Source organism: Eurypyga helias, unplaced genomic scaffold (assembly GCF_000690775.1).
Source record: "Eurypyga helias isolate BGI_N326 unplaced genomic scaffold, ASM69077v1 scaffold18523, whole genome shotgun sequence".
In the NCBI taxonomy this organism is placed as follows: domain Eukaryota; kingdom Metazoa; phylum Chordata; class Aves; order Eurypygiformes; family Eurypygidae; genus Eurypyga; species Eurypyga helias.
Genome location: NW_010242183.1, coordinates 27,866 through 47,074, shown reverse-complemented (window position 1 = coordinate 47,074; position 19,209 = coordinate 27,866). Strand labels below are relative to the sequence as shown.

At 43.5% G+C, this 19,209-nt stretch overlaps 1 protein-coding gene across 1 annotated transcript in view; it reads right to left on the bottom strand.

Annotated features, from left to right (window-relative positions):
* Positions 1-18,011, bottom strand: part of LOC104505061 (band 4.1-like protein 3) — a gene marked incomplete at its 3' end in the record, with an annotated part of 43,831 nt that extends 25,820 nt beyond the window's left edge. Inside the window, exons 1-2 of the mRNA XM_010149009.1 lie at positions 17,823-18,011; positions 12,163-12,360 (exon numbers count right to left, since the gene is read on the bottom strand). Coding sequence (XP_010147311.1) covers positions 12,163-12,360; positions 17,823-18,011 — 387 coding nt within the window. The remainder of the gene's footprint in view (positions 1-12,162; positions 12,361-17,822) is intronic.
* Between the last annotated feature and the right edge of the window lie 1,198 nt (positions 18,012-19,209).

The following is a 19,209-nucleotide window of genomic DNA, read 5'->3' as shown; positions in this document are numbered from 1 at the left end:
AATATGTGCTTAATTTAAAATTTGAATATGAATTTATGAGTTAGTGTGGTTCCAAATGCAGAGAAGCTGGTGACCACATCACAGTGCTGCTCCATCTATGAGAAGCCCATCAGAGGTCCTAAACCTCCGCAGTCATTCTGGTAAGGAGTGCATTTTAATCTGCAAACGAAATAAAAATCTACACACTATGATATTTTTCTTTTTTTTTCTGAAAGATTTTTAGCTGGTCAAGAGACGAAGGGCTGAACTGAACAACTCTAGAAGATAATCATTGCACTTTAGGCCAGAAAATTTCCAAATAGGGAGGAAAAGGTGTTTTTTGGGAAAAAAAAAAAAGTCTTGATTAGAAGATGAAAAAATAGCAGAAAGTTTATTTTTCCCATGGAAGATAAATGGAGAAAGCTATTCCAAAGAAGTTTAACTTTATTTCACTGCTACACATTTGTATTTTGCATTTTCAGAGGATTTGCTTTTGGGTTGTTTGCACTTCTCCAGAGTTTCTCTCCACGGGGAAAAGAAGACAGAGAAGACTGTCAGAGGGGCAGAAGAAACCCTGAATTTCTTCAAATCTATCATTTCTCAACTGATGCCCCCAGCAGGAAGCTAAGTGGGGAGCATCCAGGAAGAATAGGATGGAGAATCTTTCCTGGAGTGTTAACTGGCAGAAAATCATCAAGTTTTTCCTCTGGTTTACTGAAGTACATCTTACAGAGGATATGTGTAACTTGCAGGATGAGAGCTTTTAAAAGCATAACATGACTTAAACACTGGAATTTAGGCCCCCACATACCCTGCCATGCTTGCTGAAAATGGCACGGGCAGTTCCAGAAGCATCAACATTTAGTTCATCTTAAAGTTCAGTGTGTTGAGAGTGGTGTTCTAGGCATTACACATAACATTTTTAAATAAAGTCACTTCTGGTACTGAACAAACAGTTCGCTGAAGTTACTGGTACAACACTGCACACCAGAGAAAGTGGTAATGAACTCATCCAGCCTTTTTATTCCAACTATTTTACGTTTCTTAGGGAAAAAAATCTTGGGCTTGACATACACAGGGGATTGTAAATGAACATTTGTGAGGACATGCATACCCCTTGGATGGACATAATGCTCTCACCCAGTTTGTAAGCAGTTCACCAGCATGTGAACGAGATACTGAACAAGACCCTTCTGCCACCCTTTCAGGTGGCAAAAAAAATACAGGCAATTAAAAGGTTGAAAGCAAAACACATTTTTTTTTTCATTCTCAAAAGGAAGAATTGTTTTAATCTTTTACATATTTCAATAGTAAACTGCATTTGGAAATGTCCTAGGTCACAATTCCAAATACAGTCTTCTGAATACACTATTTAGCCAAATGCTGGCAGAACTAAGAACTAGGCAATTTCAGAAAGACTTAGTTGAATACAAGCTGTGTTAAAAAGACTTGTTTTTCCCCAATGCGAATATATTTCATAGAAGGAAACGCTTTTCCTGAAAAGCTGCATGCCAACACAAGCTCTCCAAATGTTCTACTTCTTTATTAACTTTTTTTATATGTGAACCTGCATATACATCCCAGCAGGTGACTAATACATTCTAGTAGTTTGCAATAAAAAATGCAATAGTATTTTGCCTATCTCTGCTTTTTAATTTAGAACTCTATCCCGTATTGCTCTGTACGTATAAATGAACACCACATAAGAAAACTTAGAGTAGACTAGAAGGTATTTTGATATATAGTGGAGACTCATCATTTTCTTTTTTCCCCCGTGATGGTAGCAGTATAATTTATCAGCTTATTGATATTTATTATAATATAGCATATTTAAAGGTGTTAGCATTCCTGAAAATAACCTTTCCTGACATCTACCTCCTAAGTATTTAATACAAGCATTTGGAGACACCTAACACTGTCTACGCTACAGTTACATACCTGCAGCAAGTCTCAGTGACATTGTGTAACACGACACAGTTTTTATCAGGGGCAACCTTCTTTAATGCCGTTTGAACTTGCAATCCTAAAGAGCCAGCACTAATCTAAAAAAACCCAGGGGACTGCTAAATCCCAGTAAGAAGATTGGTGACCTAGTCCTGACTCTGGCATCAAACCAAATTAGGGTTTTTGCCTTCTACATCAGCAGCAGAGATCACGCCAGCACTGGCATCACACGAGCTCTGAGCGTACTGACGTGGGTGCCACAGGGTTTGCATGCTCAGGAATGAAGCGGGCACTTCGTTCATGGGAGTGCAAAGCAGCAAAAGGGAGCACCTGAGAAATAATACATACTCTGGAGCATGTCTTTACACGTGGAATCGTAACAGCCACGGCTGCATGTGCGCAACAGCTACAGAAACACCTCTCAACCGTGATGATTATCGAATGCTTGGGCATCCCAGGTGCATCAACAGAATTCATACTCTAAAAATTGAGATCTGGTAACAACTTACAAGCACTACTGTCAGATAAAGGAAAAAAAACCTATTTCTCAAACAGCAGTTCAATTCTCAGAACACTGATTAGTCTCACACATTTGTTAAATGATGGCATAAAATAATAAACCGTATTCCACAATTTTGGAGGCTTTCCAACAGAGGTAGTACGCCCCCCTTGCTCATCTTTCTTGAGAACACAGAAAGTTTGGGCTCGGATTTTAACTAGCCGTGCAGCTCATCCACTGGCTTAATGCCTCCTGACTGCCCTACCACCTCCTGCAAGGCTCTGCAGTAACTCAGGAGGATCCTCTTGGGACTCAATGCAGCAGCTGAAGCTTTCCAGTGGGGGTTATAAATGTAAATATTTTCCTTATCCTACCTATACTTGGATGAGCTCAGCAAACACTCATCTCTCCTGTGTAACTGCTAACTATGCACAAGCCTAGCACCGTCACAGCAAGGAGAACCAACTGCTAACCTGTACCATAAATAGTCAGTGGCATATATCAGCAAAAAAAAATCAACCATAAATATTTTGTTTATTTGCAGCTGAGAAAAGCTCTTCTGCCAACATAGTCCGATTTAGAGAGTAATCTTGCCATATGAATTTAAAAGCCACAGAGCTCTCCCTGACCTATATTGCCAGGCTGGAGTGGAAAAAAAAAAAAACAAACCACCACTATCCAAACACATCACACAGAAATCACAGCACAGAAAGATGCTCTTGAGACAGGAGAGGCAGGATGATGATATGGCTCTTAGATCTGGGGTACCTTAGACAGTATCACACCATCAATGCTGGGGTTGTCAAGAAAAATAATGTAGCCTATTCTCAAGCTATATCCAAGTTTTATCCACTTCAGATCAAAAGCGTTTCTGCCAGAGCAAGACAAATCACCAGCAGACCTTGCTGCCTATCAAAGTTTTGCTTTGCAAGCAGGTATTTCCTCACCACCCAGTTCCACCTCTGAATCAACAGACAGGGTAAGAAAACATAAAAAAAAGCCCAACAAACACTGCATGGGGAAAAAAAAAATCATACATATGAGGTGTTAGTATTTTATATGACAGCTACTATTTTTAGGGGATGATAATAAAGTGAACATTTACTTAGTTTTGGTCTGGAAACAGCAACTCGAAACATGGGAACAGCACCTATAAAATGGGAGTAACTAGCATCAGAGTTGGAGATTAATTCAGATGGCACAGTCAGGAGCTAGAGCCAGGTAACAGGCACCCAAGTAACACAGAAATGGGACAGGAAACATGAAAAAACACAGGGAGGCTTGGCAAAAGTGTGACCAGGCCACTGACAAGAAAAATAGCAACTTCTCTGGGAGGATGGGCACAGGGTAGTTGGGGGAATGGGCACATTGTCCAGAAATAGCAGGAGGCTCTAAAATCTGAGCATGTTTGGGGAAGGGAAAAGGTCAAGCAAACCCTTTCATCCATTGTTTGCGATTTATATTGCAGTACTGCTTAAAAACATAGAACCATAGAATCATTCAAGTCAGAAAGGACCTTTAAGACCATCACGCCCAACCATTAACCAGCACTGCCAAGTCCACCAGTAAACCATGTCCCTAAGTGCCACATCCACACATCTTTTAAATACCCTCAGGGCTGGTGACTCAACCACCTCCCTGGGCTGCCTGTTCCAATGCCTGACAACTCTTTTGGTGAAGCCATTTTTTCTAATATCCAATCTGAACCTCCCCTGGCACAACCTGAGGCTGTTTCCTCTTGTCCCATCACTTAGAACAAGTGTCATTTGGGAGAAGAGACCAACACCCACCTCTCTTCGACCTCCTTTCAGGTAGCTGTACAGAGCGATCAGGTGTCTCTGCAGCCTCCTCTTCTCCAGTCTGAACAACCCCAGCTCCTTCAGCTGCTCCTCATAAGACATGTGGAGGTTGGGTGTTGGCTGCACCAGACACCCTGGTAAGAAGCAGCAGGGTCTCTGGGGCGAGGATGACCCCGGGGGATGCGCCTGGAGAAGACAAATGTGGAGGGACTGGGACTGATGCAGTCTCACCCTGGTGGGCCATAAGCAAGGGCAGAAACCCTGTTCAACAGACCTCTATTTGTCTGGGGCAAAAGGCATGTAGAAGATCATCCTCTCCTGGGCTCTTGCAAACACATTAACCAGCAACGAGCCTGCAGTATCTGTGTTTGAGCGTGCATGGCCACAAAACTTTTTAAAACGTTCACCAGATGGAGAACAAGCTCCTGTTACCTGGCTCATGTCCAGCTGGTGCACTAAGGGGAGGGAAACGGAGGCAACATTTCACCAGGAAGTTTTCAGCTAATCATTTATCCCCTAGAAAATGCAGTTTCAGGGCAGCTGCAACTATTCGTCAGTGTAGGTCGATCCCTCCCAATAGCTTTCACCATTATGAAAAACTGGCTGGCACCTCCGAAGTATCAAAATGAAGATTTATTGTCTGCTAAAGCCATCATTTCTCTGCCCAAACAATCTTCAGAAACTATTAATGAAAGGCAAGAGATAAGAGGACTAGATGCAGAAAATGGACGTGGAGAGAATACATGCTAGTTTTTGTTGGTTTTGTTATTTTCAACTTTTGACATTTATTTTGACTGTGACCATGTCCTCTGCTGTGCCAAAACGGTGAAATTTAAAGTCCAATCTGCCCTTTACTTGGTAAGACGTCTGAAGGAGTGACTTGGTTTTAATTCTCTGTAAAATACCTGCATATTAACTGGAGGAAACAGAAGAGACCGCAGCTGTCTAATCACTTAGGTGTGTTTTCCTACCAATGTTATACGAGACCTTTTCCCTGAATACCACACAGCCCAGATGTTCCCAGCAGTGAGGAGCTGCGGAGGAGCTGAGCCTCTCCTGGAGAGGAGGAAATGCTCCAGCCCCACAAGTGCCACACCAGCATCCTCCCTCTCTGCACCCTGTGGCAGCTTGGCTCAACCTGAAGTGACTTTTTTTAATTCAGATTTCTTTAGCTTCAGTGAAAAACCTTTAAAAAAAAAAAAAAGTAATAGAGAACACTAAAAATGTGGCCCTAACATGTTTATTTCTGTTTCAATTACCAAACTGAAGCAAAAAGCCTTTTTCTCTCAGCTGTATATTATGAGCTGCTCAACATCAGTATCGATTTCCAGGACGTTATGCTTCCTGAATTGCCAAGCATTTTAACTCATAAAAAACTGCCTACAGTATTTGGAAAAAGCCACCAGAAGAGTTGTGTGTTAACTCTACTCAGCTGGAACACATTCAGGCAATGCTGAGACTCCTACTGACATGTGTCAGGTAACATAGATCTTAACCGAATCCCTTGGCTAATCTAAAGTCAGCCCTAATTAGCGGGTCTGGGGACAGAAAACATTCTGTGTAACGGCGACGGTGCATCTCAACCCAGTCACATTTACTGAAACGCGGCCCGGGGAAGGAACAAAACCCTAAAAACAAAGCTCTTCATATTAAATTAACTGAAAGGTAAGCAGCGAGTAGGTCAAAAGGAAAAGACTTATTAAAAAAAAATTCCCTCTTGCATTCAGTAATTGGTTTCACATGGAAAGACATTTGCAAGAGATGGTGTGGAATTCATTAAACAATTAAAATGCGCAGGGGGTAACTGAAACTGTATCCTTCAGAAAGCAGAGTGCATCTTATTACAGAGGTTTCCTTCCTGACCTTAAACCCTTCCTCAAAACAGCTGAGAAATTCAATGTTATTAAACTCTTCGTGCTAAAGCGGTGCGCAGGTCCAGGCAGAGTCGGCTCCTGGGAAGGGGTTAGCTCGGGCACTATGCAGGGAGGGGGCATGTGTTCCCTCACCGCCATACAGAAACTCATAAAGGGTTTTCTCCAGACATAGTCTTGCAAGCCAGACTTGGAAAACCAGGAAAAGAAATGCATGCAGCATCGAAGTCAACCACTGCCCTCCTTCATTTCTGGCAGTGGTGGCAGAGCAGAAATAAGCCTGTTGTCTGTTCCTCAAAGCCTGTCCTATGACCTTTTTAATGACTCATTTTTTAAGGAAGCATCCACGTACTCTCACTTTTCTTTGTGAAAAAGAAAAATTCATGTGAAACACAATACTCCATGCCCATTCTGTCTCCAAAAAGGAGTTTCAGCACATACTTGTGCGGAGCAGAAAGGGACTGGTTCACTGCAGTCTGCTCCTCTCCATGTTACAAACCCTGGTTCCAAATGTAGGTAAATCAACCGTCTCACCACTGCAACTCAAGCACCCTACTCTGAAGTCCCCTGAGGATGCAGGGAAAGCCACCACTAAGAAAGTGGGGTCCCCATCAGGGAGTCACCAGAGGTTCATCACAAAGGCATAGCAGGGGCTACAGCACGGGACACCCAACAGCAGCAGGTCCCAGCAGCAACTTCACTGAGAAAACTGAATGGAAATTTAAAGAAACCACCAGTGGTGTATTTGTAGTGATCTCCTCCTACCTCAGCTGACCTCCACCCACCAAGACAAGGGGATACCAGTAATACTTTCCAAGATATTGGCTTTCCACGTGCTCCTCAGTCTGCATCCTATGGCAACTCCCTCTGTTTGATGCAGGGATGCCACAGACAGGCTGCCATGGAAATATTTGCTTTCATTTACTGGCGTCCTGCATGATAAGAAAGTCTGAGCCACAGTGGAACGAAGGAGGAGTATAAATTACCAATAGGCACAGACAGCTGAGCCTTTGAAAATGAAATCTAATTATTTTACCATTTATTTAGACAGATTATGTTATAGCTTTCTGATCTCACTTTGCGATTAATAGCACGTATATATGTAGAGCAGAAACGATGAAGGCAAATTCCAACCTGGTTTAGGAAGACACTTCAAATTGGGCTACGTGTAAGGGAGAGGATGACAGCTGGTTCCACTTGCAACTTTTAATTAAAATGCAGTAGTCCAGATAACAGAACAGTGAGATGGGGCAGAGAGAGAAAAGGAAATAAATCCTTGAAACATCATAATTGTACTTTAAAACCCCTACTTAAAGTGGGAAGAACCCAAAAATAAGTTATTTCTGCTTTATTTTCTTGTATCTTTGGAAAAACCTGAACTAGTGTCCTCACTACCATTTTTTAAGGTTATCTGACACCGACAGGCAGTCTTGTATCTGGCTTTATCTTTGGTTCTTCAACAAATGCAAAGTACAGGTCTAGCTTGCTTAACAGAAAAGCCTTCTGCACTCTCTTCGCAGCGCAGTTTTGACCACTTTTGACAAAGAGTATTTCTGATCCCAATGCTGGCTGGGAAGGTGCAATGAAGAGCGTAAGAATCACAGAACGGTTTGGGTTGGAAGGGACCTTAAAGACCATCTAGTTCCAACCCTCCTGCCATGGGCAGGGACACCTTCCACTAGATCAGGTTGCTCAAAGCCTCATCCAGCCTGGCCTTGAACACTTCCAGGGATGGGGCATCCACAGCTTCTCTGGGCAACCTGTTCCAGTGCCTCACCACCCTCTCTGTGAAGAACTTCTTCCTGACATCCAATCTAAACCTCCCCACTTTCAATTTAAACCCGTTACCCCTTGTCCTGTCACTACAGGCCCTTGTGAAGTCCCCTCCCAGCTTCCTTGTAGCCCCTTCAGGTACTGGAAGGTGCTACAAGGTCTCCCTGGAGCCTTCTCCACGGGAAGAAGCCCAACTCTCTCAGCCTGTCCCCATAGGAGAGGTGCTCCAGCCCTCTGAGCATCTTCGCGGCCTCCTCTGGACTCATTCCAACCAGTCTATATCCTTCTTATGTCGAGGGCTCCACAGCTGGACACAGTACTCCAGGAGGGGTCTCACAAGAGCAGAGTAGAGAGGGAGAATCACCTCCGCCTCTACTATAAGAGCCACCCCTTCCAGCAAGGGTGGACATCTAGGTGAACATCCCGGTGCAGCATCCCTCTGAGCAGGCTGTGTTGACTCCCCTGACCGAGCATCCACTAGAAACCCACAGCTTCTTCATGACCTGGGAGACCCACGTAGCCACCATGAGGTTGTTCTTTGACAGAGTGTAGGGGACAGTGTCAGCATACAGCAAATGCTCCTGGCTCCAAAAGCCAAGAGCTGTCCCTGGACAGGCGAAGAGCATTTATGTGGCCATCCCACCTCTGAAAGAGAACATCCCTCTTAAAGAAGACCGTTGCTACCATCTGTAGGCTCCCAGATGTGAGTGGCAGTGAGGTACAGATAGTAACACTTCTGGACTATGGTTCTGGAGGAGGATGAATGAACAGGTTGGGTCACCTACTTAACCTGGTTTTGGCTTGTAATGTCTTACTGCATGAAAGACTTTCTGGGTCAGCACAGAAACAACACGCAGGCAGTAACACTGTGGGACCTCAAGAGAAAGCTTTTACCTGGCATTTGCTTAATATCCTTTCACGGAAAGGATACCACGTTAGGTGAACCACTCTTAACCTCGGCTTTCAAGTTACCTCTGCTACATTTTTCCCTGCAGACATCTCATACAAAATGAAAAACTCCTGGCGTCACAAATGCAAAGTACTGGACGTGAGAGAGACTGAAAGACAAAGAAGGCGGCAGCGAAGATGCTCAGCATTAAATATGGAATAAGAAAGGGGGGGCTTCTGAAACAAAGGACGCCAAGGGGATAATGGATTAACCAAACCTGCCTCAGAAGCATCTCAGTCTGTGAGTACATGCAATTTCGGCTGTCAGGTCATTAACTGGATGAACACATAATTGATAAGCTGTAGGTTGTGCTCTACTTGAGAGCAATAAGCTCCTTCAAATGATATTAATAAGTTACATACATAAAGGCATTTGTCATTTGCAAAGCACTATAGAGTAAATGATGGATTCTATAATGATCCCCAACTCCCAGACTAGGAAATGCAATTCTGGAGGCATAAACATCTGGCCCACATCCAAATCAAGATTCACCGACAGAGCTATTATTCTAGCTCAAAATTAGGTTTCTGAGTTTCCGGTCCTTCTAAGATTACACTGCTTTGTCGCCTTCAGTGGGCAGAAGCATGACACAGACAGAGCTGGAAGACAGGAGCTGACAACTTGGGATGACATTTCTGACTCACATCCACCAATTGTCACATCCCTACCCTGGGCCACCATCCACACCAAAAGATGCAGGTAAACACAAGGAATGGAAATATTAAATATTTGATTGTCATGTGTTGTCCACCCCTCTCCCCTTTCTTTTAAGGAATTAGTCTTGGGAAATTTACTGAGCTCCATAATTTGTCAGATCTTTCTTTATACTTTTTATAGATTTTGTTCCTCACAGTTTAAAGGGATATAGTAAGTTCACGTGTAGTTGATCTCTAAAATATGACAGCATTTTTCTTAGATGTGACAGATTATTTCTCATGCTGCAGCACTGAGTTTCTGTGAAACAGTCAGCAAAATTTGTAATTATGCAAAATTAGTGCAGGAGAACTTCACCTTCAGCCTCCTGTATTGTTTCCTGCGACGGACCCTCAGTCTCCCTGCCCTCCCTCTGTACATACTTTTTCTCCCTAGCACAGTGAAAGTCACATAATTTCTCTTGGCTGGACACAGAACCCTTTTGCTGTAGCTGAACTTTAGGCACATGGAAAGTGTTGGATCTACCAACTGTTCACATGAGCTGTGCCAGAGAGGTACCTGCAGTTGCATCCTCAGTAGACACATTACACTGACAATGCCACCTAGGAAGGATGCAAAGCCTGGATCATCCATTTAAGGTATGTAAATGCCTGTATCATTCCAGTTGCACTTGTTCCCTGAAACATTTGTGCCTTCTAAACTGTTCCCTTAAATATTTGTGCATCCTAACTAACTTCTGTTTCAATGCAGCCAACGTTGTACTCAACACAGCCTTGTCATTTGAGATGTCATCCTTTTAGGAGCTCTAGTCTCATCAATATTCCATTCTGCTTAAGAAGTCCAACCGTCTCAGAAGCAGATAAAGTGATTATTGATGATAGGCAATACAACTCCAAAGATTTTTCAGCACTGTTAGTAGAAAACGATGCATAGAAAATTTATATTGGACATTAGTCCAGAGCAGAGAATCTGACAAGCTATAAAACATGATGGCTTCTATAAGCTAGCATTTTGACACTTCAACAGAGTCCAACCTGAGCGAAAAAGTGAAACTCCCTGAAAGAAAAGTATTAACAGCATTTTTCTGCGTAAGCTGAAGTCTAACATAACAGATCTCCCCTTCTGCTCCATCTTATATTCCCATAAAGCTCAGCCTGCTAGACAATATTTCCACAAAAATCCTAATTGAGAAAATTTGCTTGATTATATTCCAGAAAGTGACTCACATCGTATAACCAAGTGGCAAAAGCTTGGTTTGGAAAGAGTTTGACTCTTTCCATCGAAGCCAGTATTAGTCATTCTTCCAGTTTAATGGTTTGCACGCTATTCTTGACAGACAAAATTTACGACCACAGGTCAAGAAGTGACAATTTAATAGTAACTAAGTATGTGGCCCAATAACTATTGCTAGTCTGAAGGAAACACCACAGGACCTGGCCAGTGAAACTAAAAGAAACTCGACAGCATGACTTCTGAGCTGCTCTAAAAGTAATAAAATCCACAGCTCCCGTGCTAGCATTGAAAAATTTGGCCCAAACTGTAAAGACACAGTCAAATAAAAATCATTAAGTTCGTCCTCATCCTTTACTCTCCAATGCACTTAAAACAAGAGTGGCAGACAAGGATGTAAGGACTGAGTGTAATGTGACTGTAAAGACATCAGGATTTGGCTCCCAGTCAGACACTCCCTTCTTCTGCCCTCTCTCCTCCTCTGTGCTCCTGTGGGTTCCCTTTTAAGCCTGCAGCCTATACCCTCTCTGCCTTTATACTCTTCTGTCCTCTCTAGGCGACTTTTCTTCTCTGCCACACGCAGAGGTTGCCTGAAGGAGAGCTGGCTTTGCCAAGCCCTCCAACACACATCCTTCCCCTCCTGGCCACTGCTTGTGGCCTCCTGACCTAAAACAGGTTCAGGACAGGCTGGTCTGCTGGCTGAAGACCAAGTCAGTAACATGTCTGGAAAAGCTGAATTGACAAATGTGTCCACTGAGATGCTGAATTTGCTCATGCCCACTGTGAGATGCTGAATTCCTTCATGCTCTACTTCTCCCTGGCTTTCTGGAGTTGAAGGCAAGACATCCTCCTAGCATGGGTCTGCCCACAGGAACAGACTGGTTCCTAAGCAAAGACTATCCCACCCCAGAGCAGGCTCCTGGCAAAATGCCAGCAGGGAAGGCAAGATTCCTTACAGAAAACCACCACCAACTTTCTGACACAGTCATGATTCACAGACATCATGGAGAAACACATAGAACTCGCCACTCTCACTGCTCATTGGCTCCTGACGTTTCCGCTGCCTCCCCTGGGTGTCTCATGCCCCCACTAATCTCACGATGGTCAGAATTACTGTCTGGACAGTGACCCAATGTGAGCCTCAGCTCTGCAGAGTACCCCGTGGGATCAAATCCTTCTTTGTTTATAGGCTTTGCTGCCCATAACTCATTTTCTGCATTCTGTTGTGGCATGCACCGACTTAAAATTAATCCAAAGTCTCTGGATGTTCCAGGGACTGCTCACAATCCTCAATCCAGCTCAAATTTGGACAACATCTTCAACCTCCAGAGAAAACAACAGAAGCATCTCTGTGCTTGACATTGGTGAAATAGCTGGCTATTCATTCTTTTGCTTAATTTAAGAATCTTATTTCAACTACTTTCTCCAGACAGCATTGAAAAAGGAAGACAAAAAGCAATATACCTCTACATCACATGCGTATTCCGATCCATCCAGGAGTGTCACTTTGCACTGCATATTTTTCGGTTTCTTGACGATCTTTAGAGGAGACTTGGAAAGTTTGCTAGATGATGATTTTTGAGAGAGCTTGTCGTCCTCTAGCTGCTGGTATTCCAGCTGTTTTGCACTTGCAGCAGCAAACTCCTGTTCTTTGTCTGTGGCCTATAAAGAGAAGGAAAGATACTTTTTGAAGTGAGATAAAACAATTGGACCATGCAGTACACTACTCACCCAGCACCCAAGCGTTTAAGTGAGCCTAGTATGGGGCTTGGACGAGAAAGTGCCTGATTCTGATGCAGGACAGTTTTTCACCTACTGAAAAGATTGCCCATATCGCCCAAATTACACCCAGCCCTCCCCTCTCATTCAAAAACGTACATAATAGGTGTGGAGGAGTGGCATGCATGAAAATACTTTAGGCTTCCACTTTTTCCCTAGGTACAAAATCCCTCTTGGATTTCTTGGACCTGGTTTTTTTTGACTGTTGTAAATGCTGAGTAAGTGGTAAACGTCATGATTAACAGATATTCCTACAGTTTGTTAGTATTGCTTTTGAGTCCTGTACCTATTACATCATGATGCTTCCATGGTGTCATAGGAAACAGGAGAAGACCTTCAGGTTTGCACTCATTTCGCTGCCAGTGAGAAAAGAGTCCCCTGAACAAGGGCAGGGCTCCCCTTGAGAGAGAGAGTTGGCAGGGGGATGCTGACGTGCCTGGGAGAGCAAAAGGCTCTCCGAGCAAAGGGTTAAATAAACAGGATGGACATGAAGGGCCAAACAACTTTTCTGTGCAGCTGGCTGGCTAATGGATGACAAGTACAGGATGAGAGGCTGAATTTGCTCTCTGCAGATGCCCGATAAGTCCCTCAAGCTGGTGAGAAGTAGGTGCTATTTGAAAGACAAATATACTGCAAGAAAAAGGGGCAAGAAGAAACAACCAGTTATTTTGCTTGGGTTTACCTGAGGGTCAGACCGTCTGAAGAGTTACCATGGTGCAGCACTGCCCATGGTCCTCTCCACGGCACTAGATGAAAGCCAGAACAGCTCTACAGCATTTTACCCTTCCTAGCAACAGCACTGTGTCGCAGTCATTACCTTTCTCATCAGTTATGTCCCTGACAGTCTCCAAAGAAAACCTCAACAGGAGTGCAGTAATACCTAAGCTGAAGTTGAAATAAAATAAAATAACATTTTTGTTACCTTGCTACAAGAAAAAAAAAAAAAGGCTCTGAATTGATTTGGCTCTGAATAATTTCAGTGTAATAAGCAACAAGCATTATTGGAAATATATTGTAAATTAATCCTCCAAGTCTGTTTCCATTCATTGTATATAATAAACCTTCATGAGAATGGAGCAAATCCATCCAAAGGCTTTAATCTGCTTTGAGACAGGAACAACCTTGCATCATATAACCAGCAACAACAGTGTACCACTAAATCACAGGGCACTTTTTCCCGAGAGACTGGATACAAACAAGCCGTAAGCTTCCCCTCTGCCTACGGGTGAATGGAGGAAAAGAGGAATTTGGAGTCGGCTGTGCTACCGACAGTGCCAGCTCCCACCAAAGCCCCAAACTGCAGAGAGGCAACTGCAAAGAGGGGAGGTAAGACCCACGCTCCTCTTCCCACTGAGACAGAGGACATAGCAAAGGTCTCCTGGGCTTCTCTGCGTGGGGAGATAGGAAGAAAGTGGGACTAGAAAGATAAAAAGGCAACACAAAAGCTGCTTTTAAACCCCGCCTCAGCCCAAACTGTAGATGTTCTTCCCCAGGAGCACGCCAGTGCCAGCCGGCTCTTCCCCAACTAGCTCCAGCACTGGAGCACTTTCTCCTTCCAGCACTCGGACACCCGCTCCGTGACCAGATGTCAAGGTCCTCGCATACCTTGAAGGCTGGCGGGAGATGAAGGCACAGCGTACCGTAAGCCGATTAGCTGTTTGCTGCGCATTTAACACTCACAGCGGCGGTGATGGAGAGTCCCCCTGGTTCGGAGCAAGGCTTGAGGCCAGCTGCCCCCCTGCCACCACCGTAGCCAGCTGGCAAGTAGTCCAACCTGCTGCACCGAAAGAAAAACAAGACTGGAGAGGTCCCTCCCAGGGCCCCTGTGAAGGGCTGTGCTGCCGCCGACGGGCAGGGGGGCACTCTGATGATTGCCATGCGTGGTGTTACAGAAAGCTGCCAGGGAAGGTGCATGTGCACACGCCTAGATGGCAAAAGGGGTAGAAATACACTGTCGCTGCGTTAGGTTTTGCATGTAAGAGTTAACACACAGCTCCAACAAAAAAACATGGATGCATGGAATTAATCCTTTTAAAGAAAACAGGAAAGCTGCTTGAGAGAAAAGCCCACAACAACAAGGGCAACCAGCAGCTTTTTACATTTTCAAGCATCTTCAGCCTACAAACGAGTTCCGTGAATCCTTACTGAGTGGTGATTATTTTTCTTCATGCAAAGACACTCAGTAACTCAAGACTACAGCCAAAATCTGCTTGTTTATAATTTTTATTTTAAATGGTATTGAGGTTATTTTGTTTGTTAAGGTTCCTGTCTACGTTAAGATCAGGGGAATGTGTCTAGGTTAAAATCACACAAAGGATTTTCTTTCATTTTTCTGGAGAACAAAACATGCCAAGAACCATTAGAGAAGATTCCCTCAAACTATGCTGACATGTTCAGGCACTGAGGTACTTTCAGACTGTATCAAGCCTCTTCTTCCTAAAGAAACATGACATCCTGGTAAGTAGGCAAAAAAAAAAAAAAAAAAAGGCCAGTGAAAAACCCACGTACTCAGTGAAATATTTAGAACTCTGCAAGCATAGTTGTATTTTCTCCTAATTTTTTCCCCAAGATACCTCTGTCCTGTATTTCTGCAGTGTTTTCAGTGTCATGGACTCAATTCTAGCGCAGCACAAGATTCTTCAGGGTTTGTGGGTTTTGAATATAAGCTGTCTCATCTCCACCTATATTACTGTACCTTACTATGACACAGTATGCTCAACCCCTTCTGAAGCTGGACCCCCCCTCTTGAAGCAAGCCTTCGGAGCCCCAGGATTCAGCAGTAATGATCTTTGACGCTTCACAGCTTCTCAGTGACGTATGAAGTGATATTACCAAGCTTGCACAATGCATGAATCCCATCTACTTATGACAGTTGTTCAGAAATGTCAGTGCCCAACCCATGCGATGCCTTCTTGCTCATTTTCAACGAGATAGGAAGGCAGGAAGATGCTAAGACTGCATTATTATATCTGACAGAATCACAGAATGGTGTGGGTGGGAAGGGACCTTAAAGACCATCTAGTTCCAACCCCCCTGCCATGGGCAGGGACACCTTCCACTAGACCAGGTTGCTCAAAGCCTCATCCAGCCTGGCCTTGAAGACATCCAGGGAGGAGGCATCCACAACCTCTCTGGGCAACCTGTTCCAGTGCCTCATCACCCTCTCCATGCAGAGTTTTTTCCTGATATCCAATCTAAATCTACCTACTTTCAATTTAAACCTGTAACCCCTTGTCTTGTCACTACAAAAGTATTCATTTCTGGGGTAACCACTAACCTCAACATGAAGAAGCCTTTTTGTCTTCATTAAAATGTTCTTTTTTATGTGTACAGAATGAGAACAAAAATTCACTGTCATGGATTGGTAACAAATCCCTCATCCCAAGTTTCTGTCATACAAGTGATAGCAAAAAACATCAACGTCCTCACTGTGATTACGGAGAGCAAGATAGAGAATGATACCCACTACTCCCTCAAATTTTGGGTTTTTTTATGATGCCACTGCCGACAGCTGCGTGTGTCAGTGTTGTATTTAAGTGGTCCTTTCCTGTGATACACATGCTTAAGCCACTATGAAACATACTGGGCAGATCCCTGCAGCTGAATTTGGCAGTCAGCCTACAACAGCGACTTGCAGCTTCAAACTGGCAATCTCAACAGGAAGGGTCTGGCATATCCATTCACTAGCCCAGTTCTTCCATCAAGGCTTCTGCAGACACCTGACCCCAGGTGATCTTTGGGAAAGGAAAGGATCACGCAGCACGTGAGTGCATCTCAGGTCTCCAACTCACATCTCCATAAATACAGATGGACAGCTTTGGTGCCTAAAGGCTGTTTTTGTTGTTGTGGTGGTGGTTATTTTGGGGTTTTTTTTGTGTAAGATGAGAAGAAACTTGGAGCAGAAAGATTACTGAAGATGTCTGGAGGAACAAAATCAGTAATAGTTAAGCCTAGGCCTGATGGAATTATATTTTAAAATTAATGACCAGTCTGTGCAGCACCTTCCTCTTTTGGAAAAGCAACCCCGCCTCTTTTCCCCAAATCAACTACATGCAATTTCTGATCTATTTCAGAGACCAAAATTGTGCCAGCACATAATCGGTGGATATGGGAGCAAAAGCAGAGAGGTCTTTGGCAGGCAGGGAGTAAGGCTGATCAAGGGTTATCAATGGTAAAAATGTTTAGCAGTCAAAAAAAAACAACCCAAAACCAATTCTTCCAGTAGTTGACCTTCAATAGCAATAAACACCAGAAATCCTGCCCTGTCTACCTCTTGAGATAAGTCAGACATAAGAAACCTCTTTAATTTGGTCCCAGAAACATCTGTTGTCCCAAGCATTTAGGTAACGTACCCCTAAACAAGGGAGATACAAAATATTTTTGTATCTGAAATTGCTAACGTCCCCATTTTTTCTCCACCAACAGGAAATTTGGGCTGCAGCTCTGCGGACAAAAGCTCAAAACCCAAGACCACAGCCAGCCCCAAACAGCTTCTACAGAAACACTGGTACTGATTTTAAGTAATGGTGCTTACTTCACCCAACTGTACTGTCTCCCAGCTAGGTAAAATAACAGGACCCCGCTTCAAACAATCTGAATTCTTTAAAGGGTGAAGGAGAGGAAGAGTCAGACTGACTTACTACGCTCTTCAAAGGTGAATGCGATGGGATGGGGATCATAACCTTACAGAGCTAAGGGATGCAATTTGCAGGTACCTCATTAATTGTGTGTCACTTACCCAGGAAGAACAATGTCTTTAATCCTATTGACTGGAAATTATTAACGGGAAAAGAAAGCAGCTTCCACAAATTTAATAAGTGCAACAATGAACCAAATGGAAAAGCATGCAATAGCTCTTCTGAAACCTATTACATGAAAAGTTAATTATAGTGTAGTCATTCCAGAACTATGAGAAGCTAAAGGGACCACAGATTCTTCATGGCTCACACATCAGACAAGCAGGCATGAAATCAGTTTTCGGCAGGTGTCAAAGAAGAAATGAACTCTGAAAATATTTTCAGCTTCTTAAAAATTGACACTGTTTGCTACCTAATGCAAATGCCAAGATAGAGGATATTTCCTGCTTCGTTAGTAAGACTGCCCTCATATACAAGCACTGGAGGCAGAAAGACCTGAAATGAATTTCAAAACATTCTGCCTGAGAACTACTATTTTTTAAACTCAAAAGATCAACCAGTAAGTATCTACAGCATCACACCAAACAGCCTTCCACGCATATCTGAGTATGTAGTTCCACTCCTAACGCACCAGACTCACCATTTCCCAGGAGCAGTAAGCGGACACGTTAGCTGTATGCAGCGAGCCAGCGCGCACGGCTGCCTTACCTGCTCCTTCTTCACCGGCGTGCTGTGGGCTGCCACAGCCGAGAACTGCTCGAGCGCGTTCTGATGCTCTTCGCTCAGCTGCTGAGGGTCCTGCGGCTGGGTCTCGGCTGCCCCTTGCTGCGCAGGGCTCTCCTGCTGATCCTGCTCCTTATCCTTGGACTCGGAGTCCGATCCCGATTCTGTAGTCATGGTTGGTTATGCTGTAAAACAAGGCGAACAGACCTTTAGACCAGGTGATGACTACAATCTCCTAGCTGCGAATCTGTAGGCTAGGCTTACAAAATGGATAAATGTCAGGCACTAGGGTTTAGTCTGAATGTGCCCAGACTTTAAAAGTAAAGTGGCTATTACTGGCCCAACGAGAATCCCTCAGAAAGCTTCCGTGGTGCAAAAGACCAGGCCTAAATTTATCCATACTCTTGAGGAAGAGTGTGTTGCCATAAAATCGGATTCTACATTTTAATATAGAGACATTATAGGAATTATATTAAATTTGCATACAGATATACAGTTCCACGTAGTTCATAATTCATAAAAGGAGAGTAACACACTGAGAAAAACTCCTACGATCGAGGGCCCTACAGCCAACACAATTCAGGGCCACTTGGGTTTCTAAACCATGTGGTAACTTCTGAAAACATTAAAACTTTTGTTCTTTACATTTAATGCAACAGGGCTTGAACTCCCAAACACTTGCACTCCCTTTTGGAAACAGACTCAAGTACTTTTCATGCTTCCAGGCAACGTATGTGCTAGAAACCTCTGAAGTGGGCCCACCATCATCAGTGCAAGTGTACAACCGTCCTCAAGCACAGTTCTGTCCTTCCCGCTTGAATTCAGCTACACTTCTGACATTTCTAAGTGCTGGAGCATCCAAAAGAAAAGATAAATGCTTCCATTAAGTCACTCTAAGTGTTAAGATTTAAAATAAAGTATGTTTTTCCTTAGATGTGAAAAGGCTGTTTGAACTTCACTTTGTGCAGTACTAAATCAAAATGAAAATATTAGGAATATTCATTCAAAATCTCAACTATTTCTATTAAACAGCTTCATTACAAATATGTGGTTGGCACCCAATTCTCAAACTACATAAAAGCAAAGCCCAGCTTCAAAAATATACTGTGATTTTGTATCAAAACAAGGATTTGAAAAGGCAGGCTCTGTGCCAGTTCAGCAAACAGAGTCTGCTCTTACGTTTGTTACTCATATGCTCTTAGTCCTCACGGTCTTATCCTCGAGCATTTTGCTTTTAAGCAACTCCAAAGCAAAGCAGTCTGCTGCAATCTATTTCTGTTCATCATCAGGCCATGATTTCTTTAACCTGGTAACCATAGCTACTGTGTAATTATAAGCACTTCCACAGGACATGCATCTGCTAATTCATCTG